This window comes from Coenobita brevimanus, chromosome 100 (genome assembly GCF_032717465.1).
Source record: "Coenobita brevimanus isolate Jiangsu-jjx chromosome 100, ASM3271746v2, whole genome shotgun sequence".
In the NCBI taxonomy this organism is placed as follows: Eukaryota; Metazoa; Arthropoda; class Malacostraca; order Decapoda; family Coenobitidae; genus Coenobita; species Coenobita brevimanus.
The window spans coordinates 38150963-38177256 of NC_137053.1; the positions used below are offsets into that span (position 1 = coordinate 38150963).

Below are 26294 nucleotides of genomic sequence, written 5' to 3' on the forward strand. Positions count from 1 at the left end.
TCTGGCCAAGAATCTCCACTATGGCACCCTTGAAGCTAGCAGCAAGCTGCAATGCCCTCTGCCAATCATCCCAACCATTCTGATCAGCAAGTAACTCTAACTGCAAACAGTAAGCTTCCCAAGATGCTTTACCATAAAAGAGGTGAAGAGAGTAAACCAGGTGAAAGCATGGGGGAGAGATAGTAGTAGAATGGATCTGGACGATATGCAGACTGGCCTGGCAGGAAGGTAGAGTCCAGGAGGATTGGAAGTCAGGTATAATTATTCCCTTGTACAAAGGAAAAGGGGAAAAAGAAGTGTGTGGTAATCATAGAGGCATTTGCCTTCTTAGTATAATAGGAAAAGTGTATGGTGGGATACTTATTGACAGAGTTAGAGAAAGAACAGAGGAATTAGTTGGAGAAGTACAGGGAGGCTTTATGAAGGGAAGAGCTTGTGTAGATCAGATATTCATTCTTAGATCTTTAGTGGAAAAGTTTCTAGAGAAGGGAAAGAAGTTGTATGAGGCTTTCATGGATTTGGAGAAAGCATATGACAGGGTGGATAGACAAGGATTTTGGAAAGTGTTAAGAATATATGGAGTAGATGGAAAGTTGTTGAATGCTGTGAAGAGTATGTACGATGATGCTAAGGCTGCAGTGCGTGTGGATGGTGAACTAAGTGAATTTCTCTCTTTGAAGATTGGGTTGAAACAGGGATGTGTCATGTCTCCATGGTTGTTCAATCTGTACATGGATGGGGTAATAAAAGAGGTACAAGGTAGGGTAGAGGATGTTGGAGTGGCCCTGGTGAGAGAGGATGGTGTTTGGAAACTCCTTGTACTGTTGTTTGCAGATGATACTGTGTTGTTGAGTGAAGACGAAAGGGAGCTGCAAGGCTTGGTGGATGAGTTTGGGAGAGTGTGTAAGAAACGGAATCTAAAGGTAAATGTAGGGAAGAGTAAGGTGATGGTCTGTGAGAGAGTGAAGTCAATGAATGTACAGCGAGGTTGGATGGTGAGGAATTGGAAGATGTGAGTACGTTTAAGTACTTGGGTAGTGTGATGAGTAAGGATGGAGGTTTGGAGGGTGAAGTGCTTGAAAGGGTACAGCAGGGAAGAAAGGTTGCTGGTTCTTTGAAAGCAGTGATAAGAAACAGGGAAGTGAGCATGGAAGTGAAAAAGTTACTACATGACAGTATTGTGATACCAACTCTAACGTATGGAAGTGAAGCTTGGACGTTGTTGGAAGGACACAAGTCAAGAGTGAGAGCAGTGGAAATGAGTTAAGAGGAGCCTGTGGAGTCACATGGAGAGACAGGCTGACGAATGAGGATATAAAGGAGCGTTGTGGTGTGGAGGTGGATGTGATAGGAAGTGTTATGAGGAACACACTGAGGTGGTTTGGCCATGTGGAGAGGATGGAGGGTGAAAGACTGACGAAGAGAGTGTATGTGAGTGAGGTGGAGGGGGGAAGAGGGACGGGGAGGCCGAGGATGAGATGGAGGGATAGGGTGGAGAGGTATATGAGAGAGGGAGGTGTGAGCTGGGAGCAGGGCAGTGAAATGGCGGGGGACAGGTCAACGTGGAGGCGATTTGTTTGTGGCCACCCCAAATGGGATTGAGGCGTCTGGCAATAGATAGTTAGATAGATAATGCACCCTTTAGATGCTTGGGATTTGTCAAGATTCAACATACTGTCCATATTTTTCATATGCTCCATGTACACTAACCTGTGACTCAACAGTGCAAGTTTTCTTTACAGCCTAAATTCTCTCACTAATTATCTTCAACTGGTCGTCTACATGCATCACGTTATTACATACCTCACACTTCTGCTGCTGTAGCTTAGCATATACTTCCTATATATATATATATATATATATATATATATATATATATATATATATATATATATATATATATATATATGTGGAAGTGAGTTACTTGAGAGGAGCATGTGGAGTGACGTGGAGGGACAGGTTGACGAATGAAGAAGTGAAGGAACGATGTGGGGTGGATGTGGTTGAGAAGATTAGGAGAAATACACTGAGGTGGTTTGGACATGTGAAGAGAATGGAGTTTGAAAGACTGACTAAGAGGGTGCATGTAGGTGAGGTGGAGGGAGGGAGAGGGAGAAGTAGACCGAGGATGAGGTGGAAGGATGAAGTTGAGAGGTATATGAGGGAGGGAGGGGTGAATTGGGGGGAGTGTAGTCAAATGGTGGGTGACAGAGCGACTCGAAGGCGTTTTGTCTGCAGCCACCCTTTGCGGGATTAGGGCGTCGGCTATAGATAGACAGATAGATAGATAGTGTATATATGTATATATATATATATATATATATATATATATATATATATATATATAGGTAAGCCCTTAATTCACACGAGGGTTAGGTTCCCAGACCCTTCGTGTATGTGGTAAATTCGCGTATACGTTTTGCCCTTGTGTGCACATAATAACGCATGTCTATTAAGTATATTACATTTGAACAATTAACTCTAAGCCCTTGGCTACCTCGTTTGGGATACATGGCGTCTGGCAATGAATGAATGAATGAACATCTAAATAATATTGTCTATGCACTACATACACCTTATGAACTAGCATAAAGTATGAAAAACAACAAAAATATAAGAAATTTAAAACTGAAACCTGACAAGCACAGGCGTAGGTGAAGACACTTCAGCAGTCTGGTGCACTTGCCCTCACTGCCTCCCATATGCTACATTCTGCCTTCTTTATTGTATGAACAGTTGACTCATTCACCCCAAACATACAATTCCAAGACAATTCACAGGCGTAGGTGGAGACGCTTTAGCACAGTCTGGTGCACTAGCCCTCACTGTCTCCCGTATGCTACGTTCTGCCTTCTTTATTGTATGAACAGTTGACTCACCCCAAACATACGGTTCTGAGACAATTCACCATCAAGTCAATTCACCGTCAAAAAATGGACGATTCCCCATCATTCTATTAATATACTTATTATTGATTAATTAATACTTTAATAACTAATTTTCAGGGGGATTTTATAACTCATATGAGTAGAAAACTAGTGTACTGTACTTCCTAAATAAACTGGTATGTAAATAAATGATGGGGAATCGTCCTGACGGAGAATTGCCGCCGACATTCCTCCCTGAAGTATGTCCAACACTTTAACTTTGTCAGTGACACCACTTTACCAGCCCGCTTTGGTATATTACCACATACATCACTAGCACTACACTTAGGCCCCATGTTGGCAGACAAAGCAAGAAATAGGCCACAAATAACGATTCGTGAGTCATGCATGGTTCAACCGTTGGATTCAAACTGACTGTGTGGTGCGTGGTAGACCGACCTCCCACACACACATACACACACACACACACATACATATATGTATGCACACGGGCAGCAGGTAGGCATTTTTATATTATATTTATTTCTCTTGTATATTAAAATTACTTATTTGAATACTATAATTCTATGTTTTAATTATTGTACGAAAAATTCGTGGATAGCCGAACTCGCGTGAAAAATGTTGGAGTGAATTAAGGGATTACCTGTGTATATATATATATATATATATATATATATATATATATATATATATATATATATATTTAGATAGATATAGATAGATAGATAGATAGATAGATATAGATATATATATAGATATAGATATATATATAGATATAGATATATATATATATATATATATATATATATATGATGAGGTGAAAGAGAGAGAGATTGTCCAGGTGCTTGAGGGTGCGGAAGTGGATGTATGTGGAATAACTGAAACAAAATGGAGAGGAGAAAGTGTGAGAGAATGGGAGTATGGATGGGGTATATGTGCAGGAGTAGGTGAGAATGAGAGGGCAAAGGAAGGAGTATGTATAGTTGTGAGTAAAAGATGGAAGAAGAGCATAAGACAGTATGGATCAGTTGGGTCAAGGATTGTGTGGGTAAAGTTGAAAGTTGGAATACAAATGTGGGCGATTGTGTGTGTGTATGCGCCAACGCAAGATTGTGCTAGAAGAGTGAGAGAAGAGTTCTGGACAAATGTAGAAGTGTGCATGGAAAAGTTTGGAAGGAATGAGAGAGTGTTTTTGATTGGTGATATGAATGGTAAAGTTGGGAATGTGAAGGTGGGTGGAATAGTTGGTGAGTGGGGTGTGCCTGCTGAGACAGATGAGAATGGCAGTGCGTTAGTGGACATTTGTGCTGGGAGGGGGTTGGTGATAGCCAATACCCTCTTCAGGCATAAAATGATCCACAGGTATACATGGCGAGTGATGAGAAGAGTGGGTGGTGAACCGAATGAAAGGAAGGCAATGATTGATTATGTGTGTGTGTGGATGAAAGGATGCGAAAATGTGTAATGGATGCCAGAGCTTTTAGAGGTTGGGGGAGTGGACTTTCTGACCACTACTTGGTGGTGGCCAGAATTAGAATTCAAGTAGGATGGAGGAATAGAAGAAGGGAAAGACGAGGGGAAGGAGTAGTTGTAAAGAGAGTGGAAAGGTTACAAGAGGATGAGAAAAAGGCAGAGTATAAGAGAGAAGTGGAGGAACGATTGGGCAAATATGAATTGAAGCAGATGGGAGACGTGGAAGGTGTGTGTAGGATATTTACAAAAGAAATATGTGCAGCATGTGATGTGGTGTGTGGAAGGAAGAGAAAACGGAGGGGTTTGCAAGGAACAGCGTGGTGGACTGAAGAGGTGAGACAGGCTGTGGCACAAAAGAAGAAAGCATACAATGAATGGATGAGAAACAGGGGCATGGAAGAAGTTGAGAGGCGGAAGAGAGAGTTATATGTAGAAAGAAAGAGAGAGGTGAAAAGATTAGCAAGAGAAAGAAGAGAGTGGATGACGAATTTGGAAGGAATTTGAGTGTAAAGTGGAGGGACTGTAAGAAAATGTTCTGGAAAGAGGTGAAAAGAGTAAGACTGGGTGGAAGTGAAGTTAGCAAGGGAGTGAAAGATAAAAATGGTAGATTACTAGTGGAGAAGGGAGAATAAGTGAGCAGATGGAGAGAACACTTTAAGGAATTGTTGAACATAGATGACGGAAGTAATGCGAGTATAAGTGGCTGGGGAATGGCTGGGAGAAGGAGGGAGGTGAGAAGACAGGAAGAAATCAGTAGGATAGAAGTTGTGGAAGCAATGAAGAAAGTTAAATCGGGGAAAGCCCCAGGAATTGATGGAGTGTGTGGTGAAATGCTGAAGCATGGGGGAGAGATAGTAGTAGAATGGATGTGGAAGATGTGCAGATTGGCCTGGGAAGGAGGTAGAGTCCAGGAGGATTGGAAGTCAGGTATAATTATTCCCTTGTACAAAGGAAAAGGAGAAAAAGAAGTGTGTGGTAATCATAGGGGCATTTTGTCTTCTTAGTATAATTGGAAAAGTGTATGGTAGGATACTTATTGAGAGAGTTAGAGAAAGAACAGAGAAATTAGTTGGAGAAGAACAGGGAGTCTTTAGGAAGGGAAGAGGCTGTGTAGATCAGATGTTCATTCTTAGAACTTTAGTGGAAAAGTTTCTAGAGAAGGGAAAGAAGTTGTATGCGGCTTTCATGGATTTGGAGAGAGCATATGACAGGGTGCATAGACAAGGATTGTGGAAACTATTAAGAATATATGGAGTAGATGGGAAGTTGCTGAATCCTGTGAAGAGTATGTACGATGGTGCGAAGGATGCAGTGCGTGTGGATGGTGAACTAAATGAATTTTTCTCTTTGAAGGTTGGGTTGAAACAGGGATGTGTCATGTCTCCATGGTTGTTCAATCTGTACATAGATGGGGTAATAAAAGAGGTACAAGGCAGGGCAGTGGATGTTGGAGTGGCCCTGGTGAGAGAGGATAGTGTTTGGAAACTCCCTGTACTGTTATTTGCAGATGATACTGTGTTGTTGAGTGAAGACGAAGGGGAGCTGCAAGGCTTGGTGGATGAGTTTGGGAGAGCGTGTAAGAAACGGAATTTAAAGGTCAATGTAGGGAAGAGTAAAGTGATGGTCTTTGAGAGAGGTGAAGTCCATGAATGTACAAAAAATGGGAGAAATGGAATTCCCCCGAGCTAAGCCCTGTATTGGACTATATAGCCCCGCTAGGGTTACAGGAGGGAGCTACCCCTCCCGGCACGGCAGCCCGGGCGAGGCTCGAACTTGCAATCCCCCGATTACAAGTCCAGCGCGCTACCACTGTGCTACCGCGCCCCCCCATGAATGTACAGCGAGGTTGGATGGTGAGGAATAGGAAAATGTGAGTAAGTTTAAGTACTTGGGTATTGTGATGAGTAAGGATGGAGGTTTGAAGGGCGAAGTGCTTGAAAGGGTACAGCAGGGAAGAAAGGTTGCTAGTTCTTTAAAAGCAGTGATAAGAAACAGGGAAGTGAGCATGGAAGTGAAAAAGTTACTACATGACAGTATTGTGAAACCAACTCTAACGTACGGAAGTGAAGCTTGGACGTTGTTGGAAGGACACAAGTCAAGAGTGAGAGCAGTGGAAATGAGTCATTTAAGAGGAGCCTCTGGAGTCACATGGAGAGACAGGCTGACGAATGAGGATATAAAGGAGCATTGTGGTGTGGAGGTGGATGTGATACGAAGCGTTACGAGGAACACACTGAGGTGGTTTGGCCATGTGGAGAGGATGGAGGGTGAAAGACTGACGAAGAGAGTGTATGTGAGTGAGGTGGAGGGGGGAAGAGGGAGGGGGAGGCTGAGGATGAGACGGAGGGATGGGGTGGAGAGGTATATGAGAGGTGGGGGGTGTGAGTTGGGAGCAGGGCAGTGAAATGGCGGGGGACAGGGCAACTTGGAGGCGATTTGTTTGTGGCCACCCCAAACAGGATTGAGGCGTCTGGCAGTAGATACATAGATAGATAGATATATATATATATACATATATATATATGCGTGTATATATATATATATATATATATATATATATATAAAACATTCCTTTCTCATATCCTTTGACTAATGCAAGAAAGCCTTGGTTTAAACACGCTTGTTATAATGCTGTCCGCAATAAGGAGAGGGCCTATAAAAGGTACTAGAGCCAACCAACCCCTAAATCACATCTTTTATAAATTTCTGCCCTGAATCGTCCTAAGCCTGTTCTTCGCTCTGCTAAAAATAATTTCATCCGTACTAAATGCTCTCAACTCTCCAACTAGGATTCTTCCTGCTCCTTCTGGCACCCTGCCAAAAACCTTTCTAATAACTTTCTATCATCATCCTTCCCTCCTCTTTTCTATCTGATGGCTCTGTAGCTATATCTTCAACTGATAAAGCAGATTTCGTCGCTCAGACTTTCTCCTCCAATTCCACCTTAGACGATTCCGGTGCTCTTCCTCCATCACTTCCCCCCTATGACTTCCTCATGGCTGACATTAAAATTTCTTCAGTTGATGTATTTTCTGCCATCACTGGCCTCAATACTAACAAGGCATATGGACATGATGGAGTCCATCATGTTCTCAAGAACTGTACTTCTGCGCTTAAACCCTGCCTAGGCAAACTCTTTTGCATTTGTCTTCCAACTTGTACCATTCCTTCTTGCTGGAAGTTTGCTCTCATTCAGCCAGTCCCAAAGAAGGGTGACAATTCCCAACCCTCTAACTATCGTCCAATTGCTTTAACATCCTGCATCTAAAAAGTTTTTGAGTCAATGCTTAACAGAAAAATTTTAATACATCTTTCCTATCACAACCTTCTTTCTGATCATCAGTATGGGTTCCATCAGGGACGCTCCACTGGTGATCTTCTCACCTACCTTTCAGACTCCTAGCCATCCTCCTTTCGGGACTTTGGCAAAAGCTTTGCCATTGCACTTGATATCACAAAGGCTTACGATCGAGTCTGGCATAAATTTTTAATTTCCAAACTGTCCTCTTATGGTGTCTATCCTTCTATCTGTGCCTTCATCTCTAGCTTCATTTCTGGTCATTGTACTGCTACTGCTATAGACGGCCATCGTTCCCCTCCTAGATCTATCAACAGTGATGTTCCTCAGGGCTCTGTCCTATCACCAGCTCTCTTCCTTTTATTCATGAATGACCTTCTAATCTGTACATCTAACCCTATCCACTCTAACGCTGATGATTCCACCCTTCACCTTTCCATTCGGTTACCGCAATGCCCATCTCAGCAGCTACTTCAAGAAACAAGGGATGAGGCTATGGCACACCTAATGTCTGACTTGGCTTGTATCTCTGACTGGGGTAAAAATACTCTAATCTTGTTGTTTTTAATGCACCAAACACTCAGTTCTTACCCGTATTAACCACACAAATTCTTCCACAGGTGTACCCACTAAGGTTTAATAATATCCAGATCGATGCTGTGTCATCCTTGAACATGCTTGGGGTTTCATTTACTCGGGACTTGTCTTGAAAAGATCATATTACATCTCTTGTAAAATCTGCATCCAAGAGATTAGGTGAGCTAAGCTGACTCTGTTCCTTCTTTACCCCTGCACAATTGTTGACTCTATACATGGGTTTTATCTGCCCCTGTGTGGAGTACAATTCTCATGTGTGGGGAGGTTCCCCACATACAGCTCTCCTCAATTGGGTGGAGTCAAAGGCTGTTCATCTCATTAACTCTCCTCTTACTGACTCCCTTCAATCTCTGTCTCTTTGCCGCACTGTTGCATCTTTATCTCTTTTCTATTGCTACTTCAATGGTCACTGCTCCTCTGAACTGTCTGCATGCATTCCTCCACCTCTACAACGGGCACGTAGCACCCGTCTAGCAACAAACTTTCATCCCTTTTCTGTCCAACTCTTTAATGCAAGAATTAACCTTTTAATGCAAGAATTAACCATTACTTCCAGTTCTTCATTTATGCAACAAGTCAACTCTGGAACTGTCTCCCTCTGTCTGTATTTCCTGCTTCCTATGATCTCCAGTCTTTCAAACGCAGTGTGTCCAGGCATCTCAAAATGATCGGATCTTGAATTTGGCTCTCTTGTATTTTGTTTTTCTCTTGAAGGAAGCAGTTATTGCGAGCTCATGGCCTTTAGCTCCCTCTTCCTCACATTAAAAATATATATATATATATATATATATATATATGGGGCCTCTGTGGTACAGTGGTAGAGTGTGCGTTTTGTACACTGGTGAACCAGGGATCACGCCCCGCCAGGGTAATAATCTTTGGGAGTGTTCACCTGGCCACGTACTGCATTGGCGGACACAAGGTGTGCTGTGGTTGAACCAATGTTGCTTACTATAAAGTATGCTTGCTCCCAGTCGGCTTGTGCGGGCCAATTACACTTGGTTTACAAACTACACACACATACAAAGCCACTACAAAACTAAAATTACACTTACAAGCACTTCTCATCCTACATACAATGTCTACCGGACAGCTTAAGCCACTTGGTAGAGATACAATGGCTGTATCGTCCCGACTTCGGTCAGGATAGGCCGGTCCTGCAGTGGATACTCAAACAGCTGATGATAATAATATATATATATATATATATATATATTAAGCAACATTGGGTCTGGTTAGTACTTGGATGGGTGACCGCCTGGGAACACCAGATGCTGTTGGCATAACGTTCTCCCTACGTGTCAAGTGGGGTTGGTGGAGGATTAGTGCCCCTCCCTATAAAACAATTAAGTCTAAGCCCTTGGCCACCCCGTTTGGGATACATGGCGTCTGGCAATGAATGAAATATATATATATATATATATATTATTTTCACTCTCATCTTAAATGTCAGGACCAAATGCCTAGCCCCGGGCTTCTACGCTCCTCATGGGGCAATGTAGGATTGGATGATGGATGGATGGATATTATTATTTCTGTATGGTTGAGCCTATGAATATCTTCTTTCTTTACCGCCCTGGTCTCACTACCATACTGCATTACTTCTAACACATGCCGCAAACAAAGATCTTTTAGCATGGAGGGAGAGCCCTCTTCATGTCAGGAGAGGCAACAGCTCCCTTAACTTCCTCCAACCACTCTTTACCCTAGCCACAGAGCTAGCTCCAGCCCCACCCCCAGCACATAACATGTCCCGTAAATAAAAAAATCTCCTCTACACACTCAAGAGACTCATTAGCAAGATTAATCCTCTCACACCTGACAATCTCCACATGTTATTTCTGACACACACTATACACAAAATCAGAATTATCTTGCAATCTACCTCTATTACCACTACATCTCTTATGTACTCACTTAACAAAAACACTGCACAAGATGGAATTGGTTCTCCTGCCATTGTGGTAAACCATACATGGCCACTCTCCCTCTTCTTTGACAGTACTGCCATCACCTTTGTTTTACCTGCATTTACTCTCAAGTCACTGTGTCTCATACCACATCTCCATTTCCTGAACCTCTCCTCCACCTCCCTATCATTCTGAGCAATGAACACCAAATCACTGGCATACAACATCTCCCACAGGAGTCCATTTCTGATGTCACGTCAAAGACCTTCAAGCACCATGAAAAACAACAGGCTCAAGACTAATCTCTGATGCACACCAACATTCATGGAAAACTCATCACTCAAATCTCCATTCACTCTCACCTGGGTACAAGCACCCACATACATAGCCATAACCACTCCAACAAACCACTCCTCGATCCCAAGCTTTCTTATTGCCCATTTCACCATCTCCCTAGTGACTCTGTCAAAGGCCTTCTCCAAATCAACAAAAACAAGTTGTGTAAGAAAACTGGAAAAGGTACAGAGGATGACGACCAAGTTGCTAACATGTATAAGAGAATTGTCTAAGGAGGAGGGACTGAAAAAACTTAATGTTACCAATGCAAACCGAGAGAAGTGAGAGAGAAAATTTGATTATGATGTTTAAAGGAGTTGGAAAATTGGATAAGGTGGACTGGGAAGACCTGTTTGTGAATGATGATGGAAGGACAAGGGAACATGTGTACAAAATGAGTGAGTGTAGATGCTTAAACGATGTGAAAATTTTTGTTTCCCAAACAGAACTATTGTATAGACATCTGGAACAGTTTGGAAGACGAGGTGATCCAAAGAACATCCATGTGTTTAAAAGTAGACTATATAAATTATAATATGGAGACAGGACAACATGAGCTTAGCTCAAATTCCTGTATACTAGAACATGGTAAATATACAGGTACCCATAATTACAAACTCACATTAATAGCATGGTAGGCTAAGAGGGATATTCCATATGAGTTGCGCTGATGACAAGCTGATGAATGCTATAGAGTTTTCATGATGGTTCTAAAGCATGTGAAACAGAAGGTGCATGTCTACTTGAGTGGTTCAGTATCACTGCTGGAATGAGAAAAGGGTGCGAGATGTTCCTATTACCGTTCAATACCGTACAATAAGACCTCAAGTAACGTGTCAAAATATGACACCTCCCCCTTCCCCTTGCACGATCGGTAAGAAAATTACTCTTCCACCAGACATACAGTCACACATAACTGTAACACGGCTCTGAAACTGGAGCCTGCAAATGACGAGAAACTGTTATTAACACTATGGCCAGCCCAGTACTCTCGGCCCACGCCACCGCAGAATCAGCTGGCAATTGCCAGGACAAATGTAGTTACTCGCACATGTTTATATTCTTTTCTTATTTCTGACCTTATTTTTCTCTCTATATTATTCAATTTAGTCTTAAATTGTTCACAATAAATTTGCTGTAAAGATATATGGATATAAGAATACTGAAGAGAACATAAGCATTACCAATACTATGAGAGAAAGTACCATGACACGTTTAAAAACATAGGGGGCAGTGGCTGAATCGGTAGAGAGGCGGGTTGCAGTCCTGATGGATCCAGGTTTGAATCCTGGCTGTGGCAGGGGACAGTTTAAGGATTTGAATTTCATAAAAAACAGACTTTCCTGATCTACCAGATGACCCACCGACATGTCGTAAAAATACCTCCGCTAATACCAATACACCAGTCCTGTATGAGACAGCCCTAGCATGTATTCAATGTGGGCGGTGGGTGTTAGTGCCGAAGTGGTGACATGTGGAGGTGTAGGAGGACTACTGGGCCTTGGGATAGGCTACTGCCCTCGAGATATAGGCCCTGAAGCCTTTGCCCAGAGTAGAAAAAAAAAAAAAAAAAAAAGCTAACATAAGCGTTTTATCCATCATGGCTAAGATTTCCAGTGAATATAAAGGCAGTAAGACTCAGAAAATGAAGGAAAATCCATGGAAACCTGCAGGTAAACGGACGCAGCAGTAAGCAGGGTCTGACCACAAACAGAGATGGGACGTTACTGACGTTTTCTTTGGTATGGGTGGCTGCATGGCAGCCTGGGGTAGTCACATGACTCACAGAGAAAATGGGAAGACATCGGCGCTCATTTTAAACCATATCACATGAACATTGAATAATAAATGGATTTTTGGCAAATATTTTACTTCCATGACGAGAATATCGGCGTGGGTGGGCCAATGAGAATTTTTTGGATGATGAGAATATCATCATCGTCACACCAAAGTGTTAAGATATTTTGCTCCCAAACACTGCTTGCACTCAGTCTACTGACATATGCATATTCAAAGGATGTGTTTGGCACAACAAAAGCAGCATCAAAATTTACACTAAATCAACTAAAAACTTTTCAAGAAAATTCAGAGAACACCACATTGGCATTACTGAACCTGAACCTGAGGCAAAGTTAAATAATAATAATAATAATAATAATAATAATAATAAAAAATATTAGAAAGCCTAATAGTGTACTAAATGGGTTAATGCTAACCCTAGGTACTTTTCCACAAAATATTTACTAGATGACTCAGGATTACCCAATGTTTGTAACAAACAAATTTAACAAATGTGCATAGTATCAAGATCAATAACACATAAAAAAATGACTCACCATGCCAGGATCTTTGCTGATTCCCTGTGAAGCTTTGCTTGAAGTGTGTTGAACTCTGAGCCAGGAGTGACTTCAAGAACTGCTTCAGTTAAACTTGAACTCACACTACCCAACAAACCTATTAATGTGTTTTCGGCAAATTCAAGGTTCTCTTGCTTGCGTGCTTGTTTGGCTGAGAGGAGATCTAACTTGGTGATGGATGCTGAAAGTTACAACCATATATGATCAGTAATAATATCAATCTGTGTGAAATTTATGAGGAAGACAATGAGATTTTAAACTACATGTTCAGTACCTCCTGATCCATGATAATACAGTACAAATAATATTGGCTGCACAATACAAATAATTGTACACGATAAAAAAAGGCATTACACAGGCCCTTCTTGTTCTTATATCTTTACAATGAAATTATGCATAAATGCAATGTAAAATTTGGTAGGTGGGGGCGCTCACCATCCATTCACTCGATGTAGTACTGTTCTCGGGTGTCTGCCCTTTCCTCTCCATCCTTCTTTCCTTCCATTCTCTTCTGTCTTTCTTTCCTTCAGTCTTTCCTTGTCCTTCTGCCTACGGGTGACTTTACACTCCCTCTTCTGTCTTTCTTTCCTTCATTCTTTCCTCTTCCTTCAGCCTGTGAGTGACTCTGCACTGAGTGACAAGCCAAATGGTTTCCTGTGCACCAGGAAACCATTTACTACGCTGGGTGGTAACCATATAACCAGATTTTGGCACCTGGTGGTTTAGTGGGTAATTATTCCGCTCCAGTCGGATTGAGCCGGTGAAGGTTTATATCCAAGGGGTGGCTGGGGTTGATTGCTCATGTAATGCCACTCAGGGATGAGTGAGGCTGGTCACTCTCATCTTAAATGTCAGGACCAATTGCCTAGCCCAGGGCTCCTATGCTCCTCATGGGGCAATGTAGGATTGGAAAAAAAAAAAAAAAAAGGTAAAAGTCACTGAGGGAAGTTAGAAAAATAATAAAGAAGTGCACGACCAGTACTGAAAAGGTGTGAGGTAAAGAAGAGTTGAAATGCTAATCAGGCAAACTGCAAAAGCTACTATGGCCACGAAGAATGTGAGTTCTATCTATCTATCTATTGCCAGATGCCTCAATCCCGTTTGGGGTGGCCACAAACAAATCGCCTCCAAGTCGCCCTGTCCACCGCCATTTCACTGCCCTGCTCCCAACCCACACCCCCCTCTCTCATATACCTCTCCACCCCATCCCTCCATCTCATCCTTGGCCTCCCCCTCCCTCTTCCCCCCTCCACCTCACTCACATACACTCTCTTCGTCAGTCTTTCACCCTCCATCCTCTCCACATGGCCAAACCACCTCAGTGTGTTCCTCATAACGTTTCCTATCACATCCATATCAAACACCACAACGCTCCTTTATATCCTCATTCGTCAGCCTGTCTCTCCATGTGACTCCACAGGCTCCTCTTAAATAACTCATATCCACTGCTCTCACTCTTGACTTGTGTCCTTCCAACAACGTCCAAGCTTCACTTCCGTACACTAGAGTTGGTATCACAATACTGTCATGTAGTAACTTTTTCACTTCCATGCTCACTTCCCTGTTTCTTATCACTGCCTTCAAAGAACCAGCAACCTTTCTTCCCTGCTGTACCCTTTCAAGCACTTCACCCTCCAAACCTCCATCCTTACTCATCACACTACCCAAGTACTTAAACGTACTCACATCTTCCAATTCCTCACCATCCAACCTCGCTGTACATTCACTGACTTCACCTCTCTCAAAGACCATCACTTTACTCTTTCCTACATTCACCTTTAGATTCCATTTCTTACACACTCTCCCAAACTCATCCACTAAGCCTTGCAGCTCCCCTTCGTCTTCACTCAACAACACAGTATTATCTGCAAACAACAGTACAAGGAGTTTCCAAACACTATCCTCTCTCACCAGGGCCACTCCAACATCCACTACCCTACCTTGTACCTCTTTTTTTACCCCATCCATGTACAGATTGAACAACCATGGAGACATGACACATCCCTGTTTCAACCCAACTTTCAAAGAGAAAAATTCACTTAGTTCACCATCCACACACACCGCAGCCTTCTCACCATCGTACATACTCTTCACAGCATTCAACAACTTCCCATCTACTCCATATATTCTTAACACTTTCCACAATCCTTGTCTTAACACTTTCCACCCTGTCATATGCTTTCTCCAAATCCATGAAAGCTGCATACAACTTCTTTCCCTTCTCTAGAAACTTTTCCACTAAAGATCTAAGAATGAATATCTGATCTACACAACCTCTTCCCTTCCTAAAGACTCCCTGTTCTTCTCCAACTAATTTCTCTGTTCTTTCTCTAACTCTCTCAATAAGTATCCTACCATACACTTTTCTTATTATACTAAGAAGACAAATGCCCCTATGATTACCACACACTTCTTTTTCCCCTTTTCCTTTGTACAAGGGAATAATTATACCTGACTTCCAATCCTCCGGGACTCTACCTTCCTCCCAGACCAATCTGCACATCTTCCACATCCATTCTACTACTATCTCTCCCCCATGCTTCAGCATTTCACCACACACTCCATCAATTCCTGGGGCTTTCCCCGATTTAACTTTCTTCATTGTTTCCACAACTTCTATCCTACTGATTTCTTCCTGTATTCTCACCTCCCTCCTTCTCCCAGCCATTCCCCAGCCACTTATACTCGCATTACTTCCATCCTCTACGTTCAACAAATCCTTAAAGTGTTCTCTCCATCTGCTCACTTTTTCTGGGGTGGAGAGGTATATGAGAGAGGGGGGTGAGTTAATATGGTAAATGAGTATGTATGAAAACAAGGTATAAGAGATGATAAGGTGATGAAGTGAAGGAGGTGACAGGGACTAGAGTTCATTGGATGAATTATTGTGGAGGAACATATAAGTGACAGGTGGTGGTGACCATCATCCACTCATCTGATGCAAGGCTCCTACCCCTTCCTTCGCCTTTACCATTCTTTTTCTGTGTCTGCCCCCCTCTCTTCCTAGTTCTCCAATCTTTTCTGACGATTTTTATTACAATTCTCTCCTTTTCAAGTAACAAGCCTAATGATTTCCTGAAAACCAGGAAACCATTTACACCATTAGGTGGTAACTATATGACCAACCCATGCATGCTCCATACACGTCAACAAGTGGGTTGACAGCAGGTTAGTGTCCCTCCCTGTAAAACAACTAACTCAAAATCAAATGGCCACCCCTTACAGGATTATGGCATCTGACTATAGATAGACAAGTAGATAAGAACATGACTGAGTCTAGCATTCTTTGTTTTAACTTGATAGTTGATGGACTGAAGATCAGGTAGGTGAAATGAAGCTTAAAGTAGCATACAATATAAGTCCCCAGGGTCGTTCAATATATATATATATGGATGGGGTGGTGAAAGAAGTAAAAACACAAGTAATGGAAAGTGGGACGGCATTGGTAAAGAATGGTGATGGATGGAATATCTCAAATTTGTTGCATACTGATGATGCAGTACTACCTGCAAATACTGGACATGAAATTGGTAGACTAGTGCTGAGTTTTGCTGATGTCTATAAGCACTGTGCCTTGAGAGTGACAGCTGTTTTCTCAGTCACCTAAGCACCCGAATCGGGCACACGCTCCCGAGCCTCGGACGCCAGCACCCAAAAACTGAAAGGGTTTTCTCAGTCAATGAATTTCTCGGGTGCTCGCACCCGTGCCTCGGAACCTAGCGCCTGAGTTACCGGCACTGAGCTGGCAAGACTGATTAAGCCCGTCTGTTGTAATTAGCACTACTTTACTACCAAATAGTGACCAATCATATTTAATTATGCAAAAATATAGGTATATTATATTTTGGGTAGTTTTTTGCGTGGCCAAAATCATTTTAAAAGTGTGTTTTGAATAACTGGTCAGCAAGAGGAGCCAAGGTCACTCACAGAACATTTACCCACAGTACCATTGGTTTAAGGCATCGTAATTATGGCAGGAAACATGATTTGGTATTGTTTTAAGTGTACATCTGAATGTACATACAGTATTACTTTTTCCAACCGCCTGCAGTGGTGACTTGCAGCCAAGGCAGACAATGGAGCTGGTTTGTTGACGATAGCTAGTATTACTGTGGCTGCACCATACTCTTGTAAAACATTTGAGAGTGTACAAATTTTTAACAATACTCTTCACCAAAACATCGAAATAATATGTACTAACGTTACCCAGTACATACCACACGTATTTTCATATGTTATTTTTAAAAATAAACATAAATTTTACAGCAGCCTGCCCAGCTCGGACGGTGTACCCTTCCTGATTAACAGTCGAGTGCTTCCACCCAATTGTTCCAATAATGGCCGTGTCACAGGCCTCGGAAACGCCACTGAGAAAACCAAATCGTTCTCGGGAGCTAGTAGACGACCTCGGGTGCGCAGTCCTAGGAGACTGAGAAAACGGCGGTAAATGTAGAAAACAGTAAAGTGATGGTTACTGAGAAAGAAGGTGACTCCCAGTGCGATGTTACAGTGAATGGAGAGAGACTGGAATTGTTGAGAGAGTCCAAATACCTAGATACAGTGATAGAAAAGAGAGGAAAATGTGCAAAAGAAGTGGACAGTAGAGTGACACAAGGAAGAAAAGTAGCTGGCGTAATGAAGGTCTTCATAAGAAATGAGGCTTCAGTGTTGCAGCTGCACGAGGCTTACATGAAGGAGTGTAGGTGCCAACGTTAACATATGGATGTGAGACTATGGTGTGGCATGAAAATGAAAAGTCAAGAGCGACAACAGTGCAGATGGGACTGCTGGGAAATGTATGTGGAGTACAGACGGGGATTCAAGATGTATAGTGAGGAAGTCTGAGGACACAAGAATCGAAGAGACTACTGAGATGGAATGGTCATGTGGAGAGAATGGATAACAACAGACTGGTGAAAAAGGTATATCTGAGCGAAATAGAAGAAGGGAGGAGGCAAGGTAGGCCAAGGAGAAGGTGGAGGGATATGGTGGATGCTCGTGTATGAAAGAGAGGTCAGTGAGGCTAAAGGATTGACAAGAGATCGAGATGGGTGGATAAATATTGTATGGAGAAACGCATGATCAGGGATTTGGCACCCTTTTTTAATGTGACAGCATCCGGACTGACTCTATCTGATACGATTATGTGACGCTAGAGTACGTGGTAAACATTTTTGGCAAATCAGACAGAGCCTGGATTCCGAGGACTTGAATGGTGAGAGAATGGAATCGTGGCCCATTCGATTGGGCAAATTTGGGCTGTCTGGATGCTGACACTCCTCACCCTGCCTTTGGTTGGAAAAGGAGGTCAGGATTATGATGATGATGATGATGATGATGATGATGATGACGATGATGATGATGATGATGATGATGATGATGATGACAACGATGATGATGATGATGACGATGATGCTTACATATTGTCACCCTCATGCAGAAACTGCCTAAGGCAGAGGGACAAGGAAAGAATGAAGGCAAGGAAGACAGAAGAGGATGGAAGGAAAGAAAGATGGAGGAGAGGAATGGGCAGACACTCGAAAGAAGCACTACATCGAGTGAGTGGATGGAGTGCGCCCCCACCTACAACGTATACCCATATCATTTTATTTAATGATCATGTACATATTTCTTATGTTTTCAAAGGTCCCTTCCAATAGTCCAAAAAAAAACAATAGTCTGAAAGACCCTCAGTCCCCTACCATTTGGATTACTGGACTTTTACTGTTGTATGATAAATGTAAGTAACATTACATGCAGCAAGACGTGAGATTGAGTGAAGCTTCACATCTCCGATCCATCCAGCTAAGAAATCAGTGCATTGGTGGGGGTAAGGAAGGGGAGTTGGGAGGTAGATGTGTGTAATTAACCCAACCTCTAGTGGCAGATTACCTCGTCCCCTGATTGATGAAAAGAACTTTTGTGCACGGATGTACTGTATTACAGTACTCTATTGTATTTTATACATGATTTTAAATTTTTACTCATAAGTAATAATGCAGAAAAGTTTTTAGGACAGAGGATCAAGACGGACAGCTTTAGGTGGTGACATATTATCTGGCTCAATGCTGAAGGGATAGCCAACTGGGGGAACTGATGCATTATCTAACATTTCTGCAGTATCCGGCGGGATATTTGGCTGAATTACACTGGATATTTGAGAGACTATTGTAAACATTTTATGTACAGGGCAATACAACATCTTGATCACAACACCATAATACTATCTACCTATTTATCTATTGCCAGACGCCATAATCCCATACGGGGTGGCCATTTGACTCTGAGTTATTTGTTTTACAGGGAGGGGCACTAACCCTCCACCAACCCACTTGACACGTAGGGAGCATGTATGGTTTGGTTATATGGTTACCACCCAGCATTATAAATGGTTTCTTGGCTTACAGGAAACCATTTGGCTTGTCACTCAATGTAAAGCCACCTGTAACGGAAAGAAAAGTACCGTATTTCGCGGCATATAAGACGCACTTTTTGGTCTCAAAGTTACCTTAAAATATCCCCATGCGTCCTGCACGTTAGACTAAGGCAGGTTAGTTAGGCTTCACTGAGAAGAAACTCTTATAAAGATGATCATCTCAATGCTTAGCAACCACAGGTGTCTTCTACAGTATGCAGACTTGATTTTATTCTTAAAAATAATATACACTAGTGTGTATATGCAGCAGATTTCAGAAACACCCGAGATCAGAAACACATAAAACTTTCGCGGGTTTGTTTACAGCTCAACTGGCTAACATCGTGAAGATATTTAGCGGTTTAGCAATTTAACAGTTTAGCATCCGCACTATTCCAGCAAGCTAACGTACATGATCACTGGTGAACTGTCTGCTAACCTTCTGAAAGGCAATCATGACCACTTTGCTTGCCATCCATTAACTAACTAGCAAAAGCAATCATGCTGGAGAGATGCTGGCTAGTGAAACTGCCAAGTCACCAAAACATACTTTCGTCACGTATGGAAATTCAGTAACCCTAATTAGGTCAGTTACTTTTGTGACATTTGTGAGTGTATATATGCAGCAGATATTAAAACATGCAAGTTCAAAAACACAAAGCATTCACGGGATTGTTTTCAGCTCAACTGGCCAATACCGTCAAGGGGTTTAGCGGTTTAGCAACTTAGCAGTTTAGTGTCTAGCGTACACCCTACTCTAGCAAGCTAACGAAGTTGCAGCTTCACTTTTCAGCCAAGTGAAGTACTTTAGCAATGTCTATGCAACTCAGGGCACACCCAATTACAGTATTTTGTTATGAAAATAGGATAAAATTCACTGAGTAGCATAACTGATGCAATATCTGAAATAGCAGTGCCTGACGGGCATTCATATCAGCGTCCGCCATTTCTGCTGTATTCTTAGCAGGCAGAGCGATCAGAATGATTGACAACGTTCACTCTCTGCATCTCTGCTGCCTAAGCAAAGCTCTCATGATCGGCAATGGGGATCATTTAGGCCGTAACGTCCAAATTTGTTAGGTTAGGTTAGGTTAGGTTGTAAAAATCGTTTGCCATTTTGGACGTTACGGCCAGAAACTTGACCAGAATCCTAAGGTGTAGGTGAGAGTTTGGTGTGGGTGTAGTTAAGGAAGTAGAAGTGGGAAGAGTCAGGCTAGGGAACTGATAATCCGCTTATTATAATCCCTTCAGCCCAGCAATGTATTTTATAGTGTAGTTTATTCATGCTCGCCATATGATTTTATTCAGTTCAGGAAACATGTACTGAGGAGGTTAATGTGGGCTGTATCAAATGCCCCAAGTCTGAATATCGCCTGTGCTCAGTTAAAAACGATTGCCAAGTTAAAATCGTATGAAGTGTGGTATAAGCAATTCAATGGATGGTACTGAGGACCATTTACTGTATGAACGTGACAGTGAAACAGTGATGATGACCGTGGTGATGACTTCCAGTGATGCTTCAGGACTGGGGAAGTAGTGATGAATTCTCAGGATTTGAAGACGCAGTGAAATTTTCACCATGTCAGTAATATGAAGTGAATATAGGTTTTAGGTGATCATGACAGATGCAACCATGGAAAATTTAGGATCAATGGTGCTGTACACCTTTAGTCTTGCACTGACGATGTTTGGATGAATAAATTGTTTGAGATGTTTCATGTCCTTAAGTGATGATATTTATATTGAACAACCAAATACATTTTGATGTTTTTGGCATATAATAAAGCCACTGGGTACTCCAAAACGGACTGATGTAAATGTTTCAGAGGTGAGCGAATGTTGCATGGGGTGTGTACGTGTGCGTGTGTGTGTGTGTACCATAGCGACTAGGAGGCAGCAGTGTTAAGACCAAAAATGGATGTTTTCACAGTACTCGAATGTTTTAAGATGGATGTCTGTTTTTAGCAAATTCTGGTAAGAGAAATATGCATTTTTAATCGTTGATGCTGGAAGGAAAACAGCTGACAGTAAGGGAGTGATACTGGGAGAAGAGGGTTGAGCCAGTTGTCTAGCGCTTGGGATGCAGCAGTGTTGCTAAGAGATAGTTTCACCATTCTCGACATGTTTTGAGATGAATGTCTGTTTTTAGTAAATTGTGATCAGTGAAGAACGTATTTTTAACTGTTGATGCTGCAAGGGAAACATCGCTGACAGTGAGGAAGTGATACTGAGAGGAAGGGGTAGAGACTGCTGTCTAGCGACTGGGAGGCAGCAGTGTTACTAAGGTGTAGCAATGGATGTTTTCACCATAGTATGTTTTGAAATGAATGTTTATAGTAAATTATGATCAGTGAAGCATACATTTTTAATTGTTGATGCTGCAAGGCAAACATAGCTGACAGTGAAGGAGTGATACTGAGAGAAGAGAGTAAAAACAGCTGTCTATCCTGTTCCCAAGCAGCCTTGCTAAATTGAACTTTGGTTGTAAAACATTGTAATTTGTGTATTTACAAGTGCTATCTTTTTATATTATTTGTGGAGGTAATTACAGGTTAGTTAGAGTGCATGATTAATGATGGTAGTCGTCTGATATTGTGCTTGAGTCAAGGCAATGTGAGGAAATTCCGTAACAGGTGTGGAATATGACGGGGTTCTTTTAGGATAAATGAACTGATGTGAACATTCATTGTATTTTATGTTTTCGTCAGTGAATGAAAGAATAGAGATTTATTGACATCATTTGTGGTTTAAATTCATAGAATATTAAAAACAGTGTTTATATCAGTTTACTGATACATATTTATCAGCAAAGTTGAGATGGCCTCGTGGTTTGAAGTCACGTTTTGTTAAGACGGGGTTTTGTTTTCTCTTTTCCTGTATCATTCTTTGTACATAAAAGAAGAAACTAAAGGATGATGAGCAGTACTGAATAGATTCTGAAAGGTGAGTGTTGTATCTAAGTGATAGTGGCTCATATCAGTCACGTTTTGTCAAGAAGGGGCATTGTTTTCTTTTCCTGTACCATTCTTTGTATATAAAAAAAGAAACCAAAGGCTGATGATCAGTAATGAATAGATTCTGAAAGGTGAGTGTGTATCTGTGTGGTAATGGCTCTTATCAAGAAACCTTACTGCAGTCTTGGTTGGGGCAAACTTTTTTTTTCACAGAACTGCCCTGCCAGAATTAGGGTGCGTCTTTCACAATGCTGCGTCTTACATGCCGCGAAATACGGTAATAAGTAGTGACAGAAAATATGGGAGAAATAGGAAGAGGGGAGGGCAGGCACAGGAAAAGAATGATAAAGACTAAGGAAGAAGTAGGCAGCACTACAGCAAGTGAGTGGATGATGGTCGCCACCACCTACCACTCTCCATAACACAAGCCCCTTATTCTGACGTCCACCCAATGGAGATGTCCTTCAATAGAGATGATCGAGTTCACCTGGTTTGGCTTAGACCACATTACGTACCCAGCCCTCATCAGCTACCAGCTTAGATTTGGGTTGGGTGGAAACACTGATGACACATGCCCTGCTTGTAGAATAGGCCCATGCAATATAATACACATAACATAGCAATGGACAGCGCATGCTACTCTATGAAGCAGACACATCAGTGATGCAGAGAACCTATGGGACAACTTCATAGGGGTGGTTGTTTACCTGCAGCTGAAAAATCTGCTTCATCAGATGGACCAAAGTTGAGCAACAACAATAACCTGATTATGGTATATCTTTAAACTTAATATTAAAGCTCATTTAATATACAACAAACCAAGTCACCCTCCATACCACTAAAGCAAAAGTGGTGTTGGTGGGGAAAAAAAAAAAAAAAAAAAGGCCTACTTACTGGGTGTAACAGTGGAGTTGAGTCTGGCAATGAGCTTGGCCCAGCGAGACACATGAGGAATAAGATCTGCTGGAAGGCTCATCAAGTTGGTGTTCTCCCAGCCCTCATGCAAACGTCCAACACCCTTGCTCTCACTAAGGATGCTCTGAAGCTGTAATGATTGAACAGATTAACTTATGCATCAATCAGACACTTCCTACACTCATGTATCAGCTAAACAAGCAGTCCATTTTACCCCCTGAGAGATACTGAGTGCAAACCTAGGATCCTGTAAGACAAAATAATGTATGGTCATTGTTCTATATCACAACTTTAATTCAACTAACAGAGTATTCACCGATGATTATAAAAGGCTGCATCATACATAAAAGGCTGCTCTTTCAAAGTTCACATCATCATTATCATCATCTGGACCTCCTTTCCCACCCTAAGGCAGGGTGAGGAGTAGCAACGTCCAGACAGACTAAGTTTGCCCAATTCAATGGGTCACACTTCCATTCACTCATCATTCAAGCCACTGGAATCTTGGCTCGATCAGATAGCCAAAAGCAAATTCACTATGTTCTGCAGCTTTACACTCCATCAGATAGGCCATAAACAATTTCACCACATTCTGTAGCTTCACATATACCTATCTGATAGTCAGTCCGAACGCTGTCATGATAAAAAAGGGGTGCCGAATCCCTGGTCATGCGCTTCTTCACACAAAATTCATCTAGCCAGCTCAGTCTCTTGTCAGTCCCTTAGCCTCATCAATTTCCATATCTCTCTTCCTCACACACTCATCCACCATATCTCTCCACCTTCTTCTTGGCCTATCTCACCTCCTCCCTCCTCAACATTCACTCAGATATACAGTGCCTTCTTCACCACTCTGTTGTCATCCATTTTCTCCACACGACCAAACCATCTCAGAACACTCCCTTCGATTCTGATGTCAGAAGACTTCCTCACTCTGTATCTTTCACCAATCACATTATTCCATATCCTACCCACTCTCTGTACTCCACATACATTCCTCAGCAATCCCATCTCCACTGCTGTTCTCTTAACTTCATTTTCACGCCATAAAATACTCTCACATCTATATGTTAAAGATGGCACTAGGACTCCTTCATGTAGGCCTTGTGCAGCTGCAACACTCAAGCCTCTGTTTTTTATCAAGGCCTTCATAGCATCAGCTACTTTCCTTCATTGTATTACTCTACTTTTCACTTCCTTTGCACATTTTCCTCTCTTTTCTATCACTGTACGCAGGTATTTGAACACTCACCAATTCCAATCTCTCTCCACTCACTGTATCATCACACTGGGAGTCACCTTCTCACTCAATAACCATCACTTTACTCTTTTCTACATTTACTCTAAAGGCACAATGCTCACAGACATCAACAAAACTCTGGAAAGATCTACCAAACTCTTGTCTGGTATTTGCAAGCTGCATTGCATCATCAGCATACAACAAATCTGAGATATTCCATCCATCACCATTCATTACCAATGCCATCCCTCTCAGCATTACTCATGTTTTTACTTCTCTCATCACCCTAGCCATATATATACAGTACCCTCGCGTCCAACACGGTAATATTGTCATGCATGGGTCCCGTGTTGGACCAAACACGTGTTGGACAAACAACTGAGCTTATGGGGAAAAATGAATTATGTCAGCAACCCAAGGAAAAGTCACCCTAAATTCCTACCATATACCTATACATATATTGGTACTACTGTAATTATAATAAATGGTACTGTGCTATGAATGATAACTAACCTTTTAGGATAGTGTTGGTGGGCTTGCTGGGAATGGGAGGTGGTGTCCAAGGCTGTAGGTAGGCCTACTGGGTCCCCGGAGGATGGCTGCTGGCATCACTAGCAGGTAATGGCTGCTGCTCCTCCTCAACCTCCCTCATAAATCCTTTGAAATCACACTCAGAATCACTATCTTCGTCCACAGCCATGGAAGGTCCTGCTTCTGCCTGTCCTAGCACTCTGTAAGCCTTCACTGCTGCCAGGATCTTGTCTTAGTTTTTTATTATGGTCCTCATGTTGGCTTCACTCATGTCGTAGGCCTAGGCAATGTCAACTTTCCTCTCCCCTTTCTTCTTCCTCTCGATGCTTTCTAGCTTGGTGGCCTGACGGAGGTGCCGCCGCTTCTTGGGGTTCTCAGAAGGCTTCCTAGGCATCATGAGCAAGGTAAAATGCAGTAAAAAGGGCAGAAAATGCAGCAAGAAAAAAGCACCTTCCAATGCGAATTATGCAATTGAGTGGCGCTGTGGCGGGAGAAATTTAACCCCTTAAACGCGGATCGTCTCGTTAGCGACGCTCGGCAAAAAGGACATAACGGCGGAGCGTCGCATTTTCGATTCTAGTAAATTCTGAATAACCACGGGCAAGCAGGCTCCAGCTGGTATTGTCTATCAGTACCATCACCCTCTAGCTACAACTAGCATACTTTACCTTTGTACTACTGACCTCCGTTGTTGCCAAGTATTGCGTTTTCCCCCCGTCCCCCCACCACCACGGCCCGGCCAGCCTGGCTGTGATACATGGCAGCGCTCTGAGCGCTCAGAACTGTAAATCTGCGCTCTCCTCTCACAAGCAGTTTATGCTACTAGGAAACGCTTGTTTCCCCAGTTGTAACACTAGCTTTTTTTCTCACGGTTTGCCCCTGTTTAGCGTCAGTTTACTGCAGGCTTTCAAAGTGACATTATGGCGAGTTCTAGCTCTTCCCAGTCAATGCAAGCGGCCGACAGGAACGAGAATAAAGTGGCGGGCGTAAGGCAGAATAAAAAGCGCGCCGTGGTGATCTTTTGGGAAGTAATATGATTGAAAATAATGTAGTATACATGTTTTTAGCTGTGAAAATGGAAATGATTTGTTGAGTGACGGGAAGACTGCCGCCACAGTGCATGTCAGCCGTACGCTCCGTTGATTTTAGCCTTATTTTCAGTGCTTATTGTACAAATACGGGTTCCTAACTACCTTTACGTTGTAGTATAAAGTTTACTGTGACAGAATGAGGCTGTGGTAGAGGGGAAACCGGGTTGTTGGAGGTGTGAAAGTGAAGATTTGGTTACCCAACTTTGCAAGTCTCCACAAGTCCTTGGGTAGTCCACGAAGGCTCAACACCTGTCTCTGGAGAAAGCTGAATGTAAGTACTATCTGCCAC

The 26294-nt window shown here is 42.3% G+C and overlaps 1 protein-coding gene across 1 annotated transcript in view; it reads right to left on the minus strand.

Moving 5' to 3' along the window:
• The window catches only part of nonC (serine/threonine-protein kinase Smg1), a 1312439-nt gene that overhangs the window by 654692 nt on the left and 631453 nt on the right, over nt 1–26294 (minus strand). The window contains exons 25-26 of the mRNA XM_080284159.1: nt 23123–23273; nt 12839–13040 (exon numbers count right to left, since the gene is read on the minus strand). Of these exons, the coding sequence (XP_080140285.1) occupies nt 12839–13040; nt 23123–23273 (353 nt within the window). The remainder of the gene's footprint in view (nt 1–12838; nt 13041–23122; nt 23274–26294) is intronic.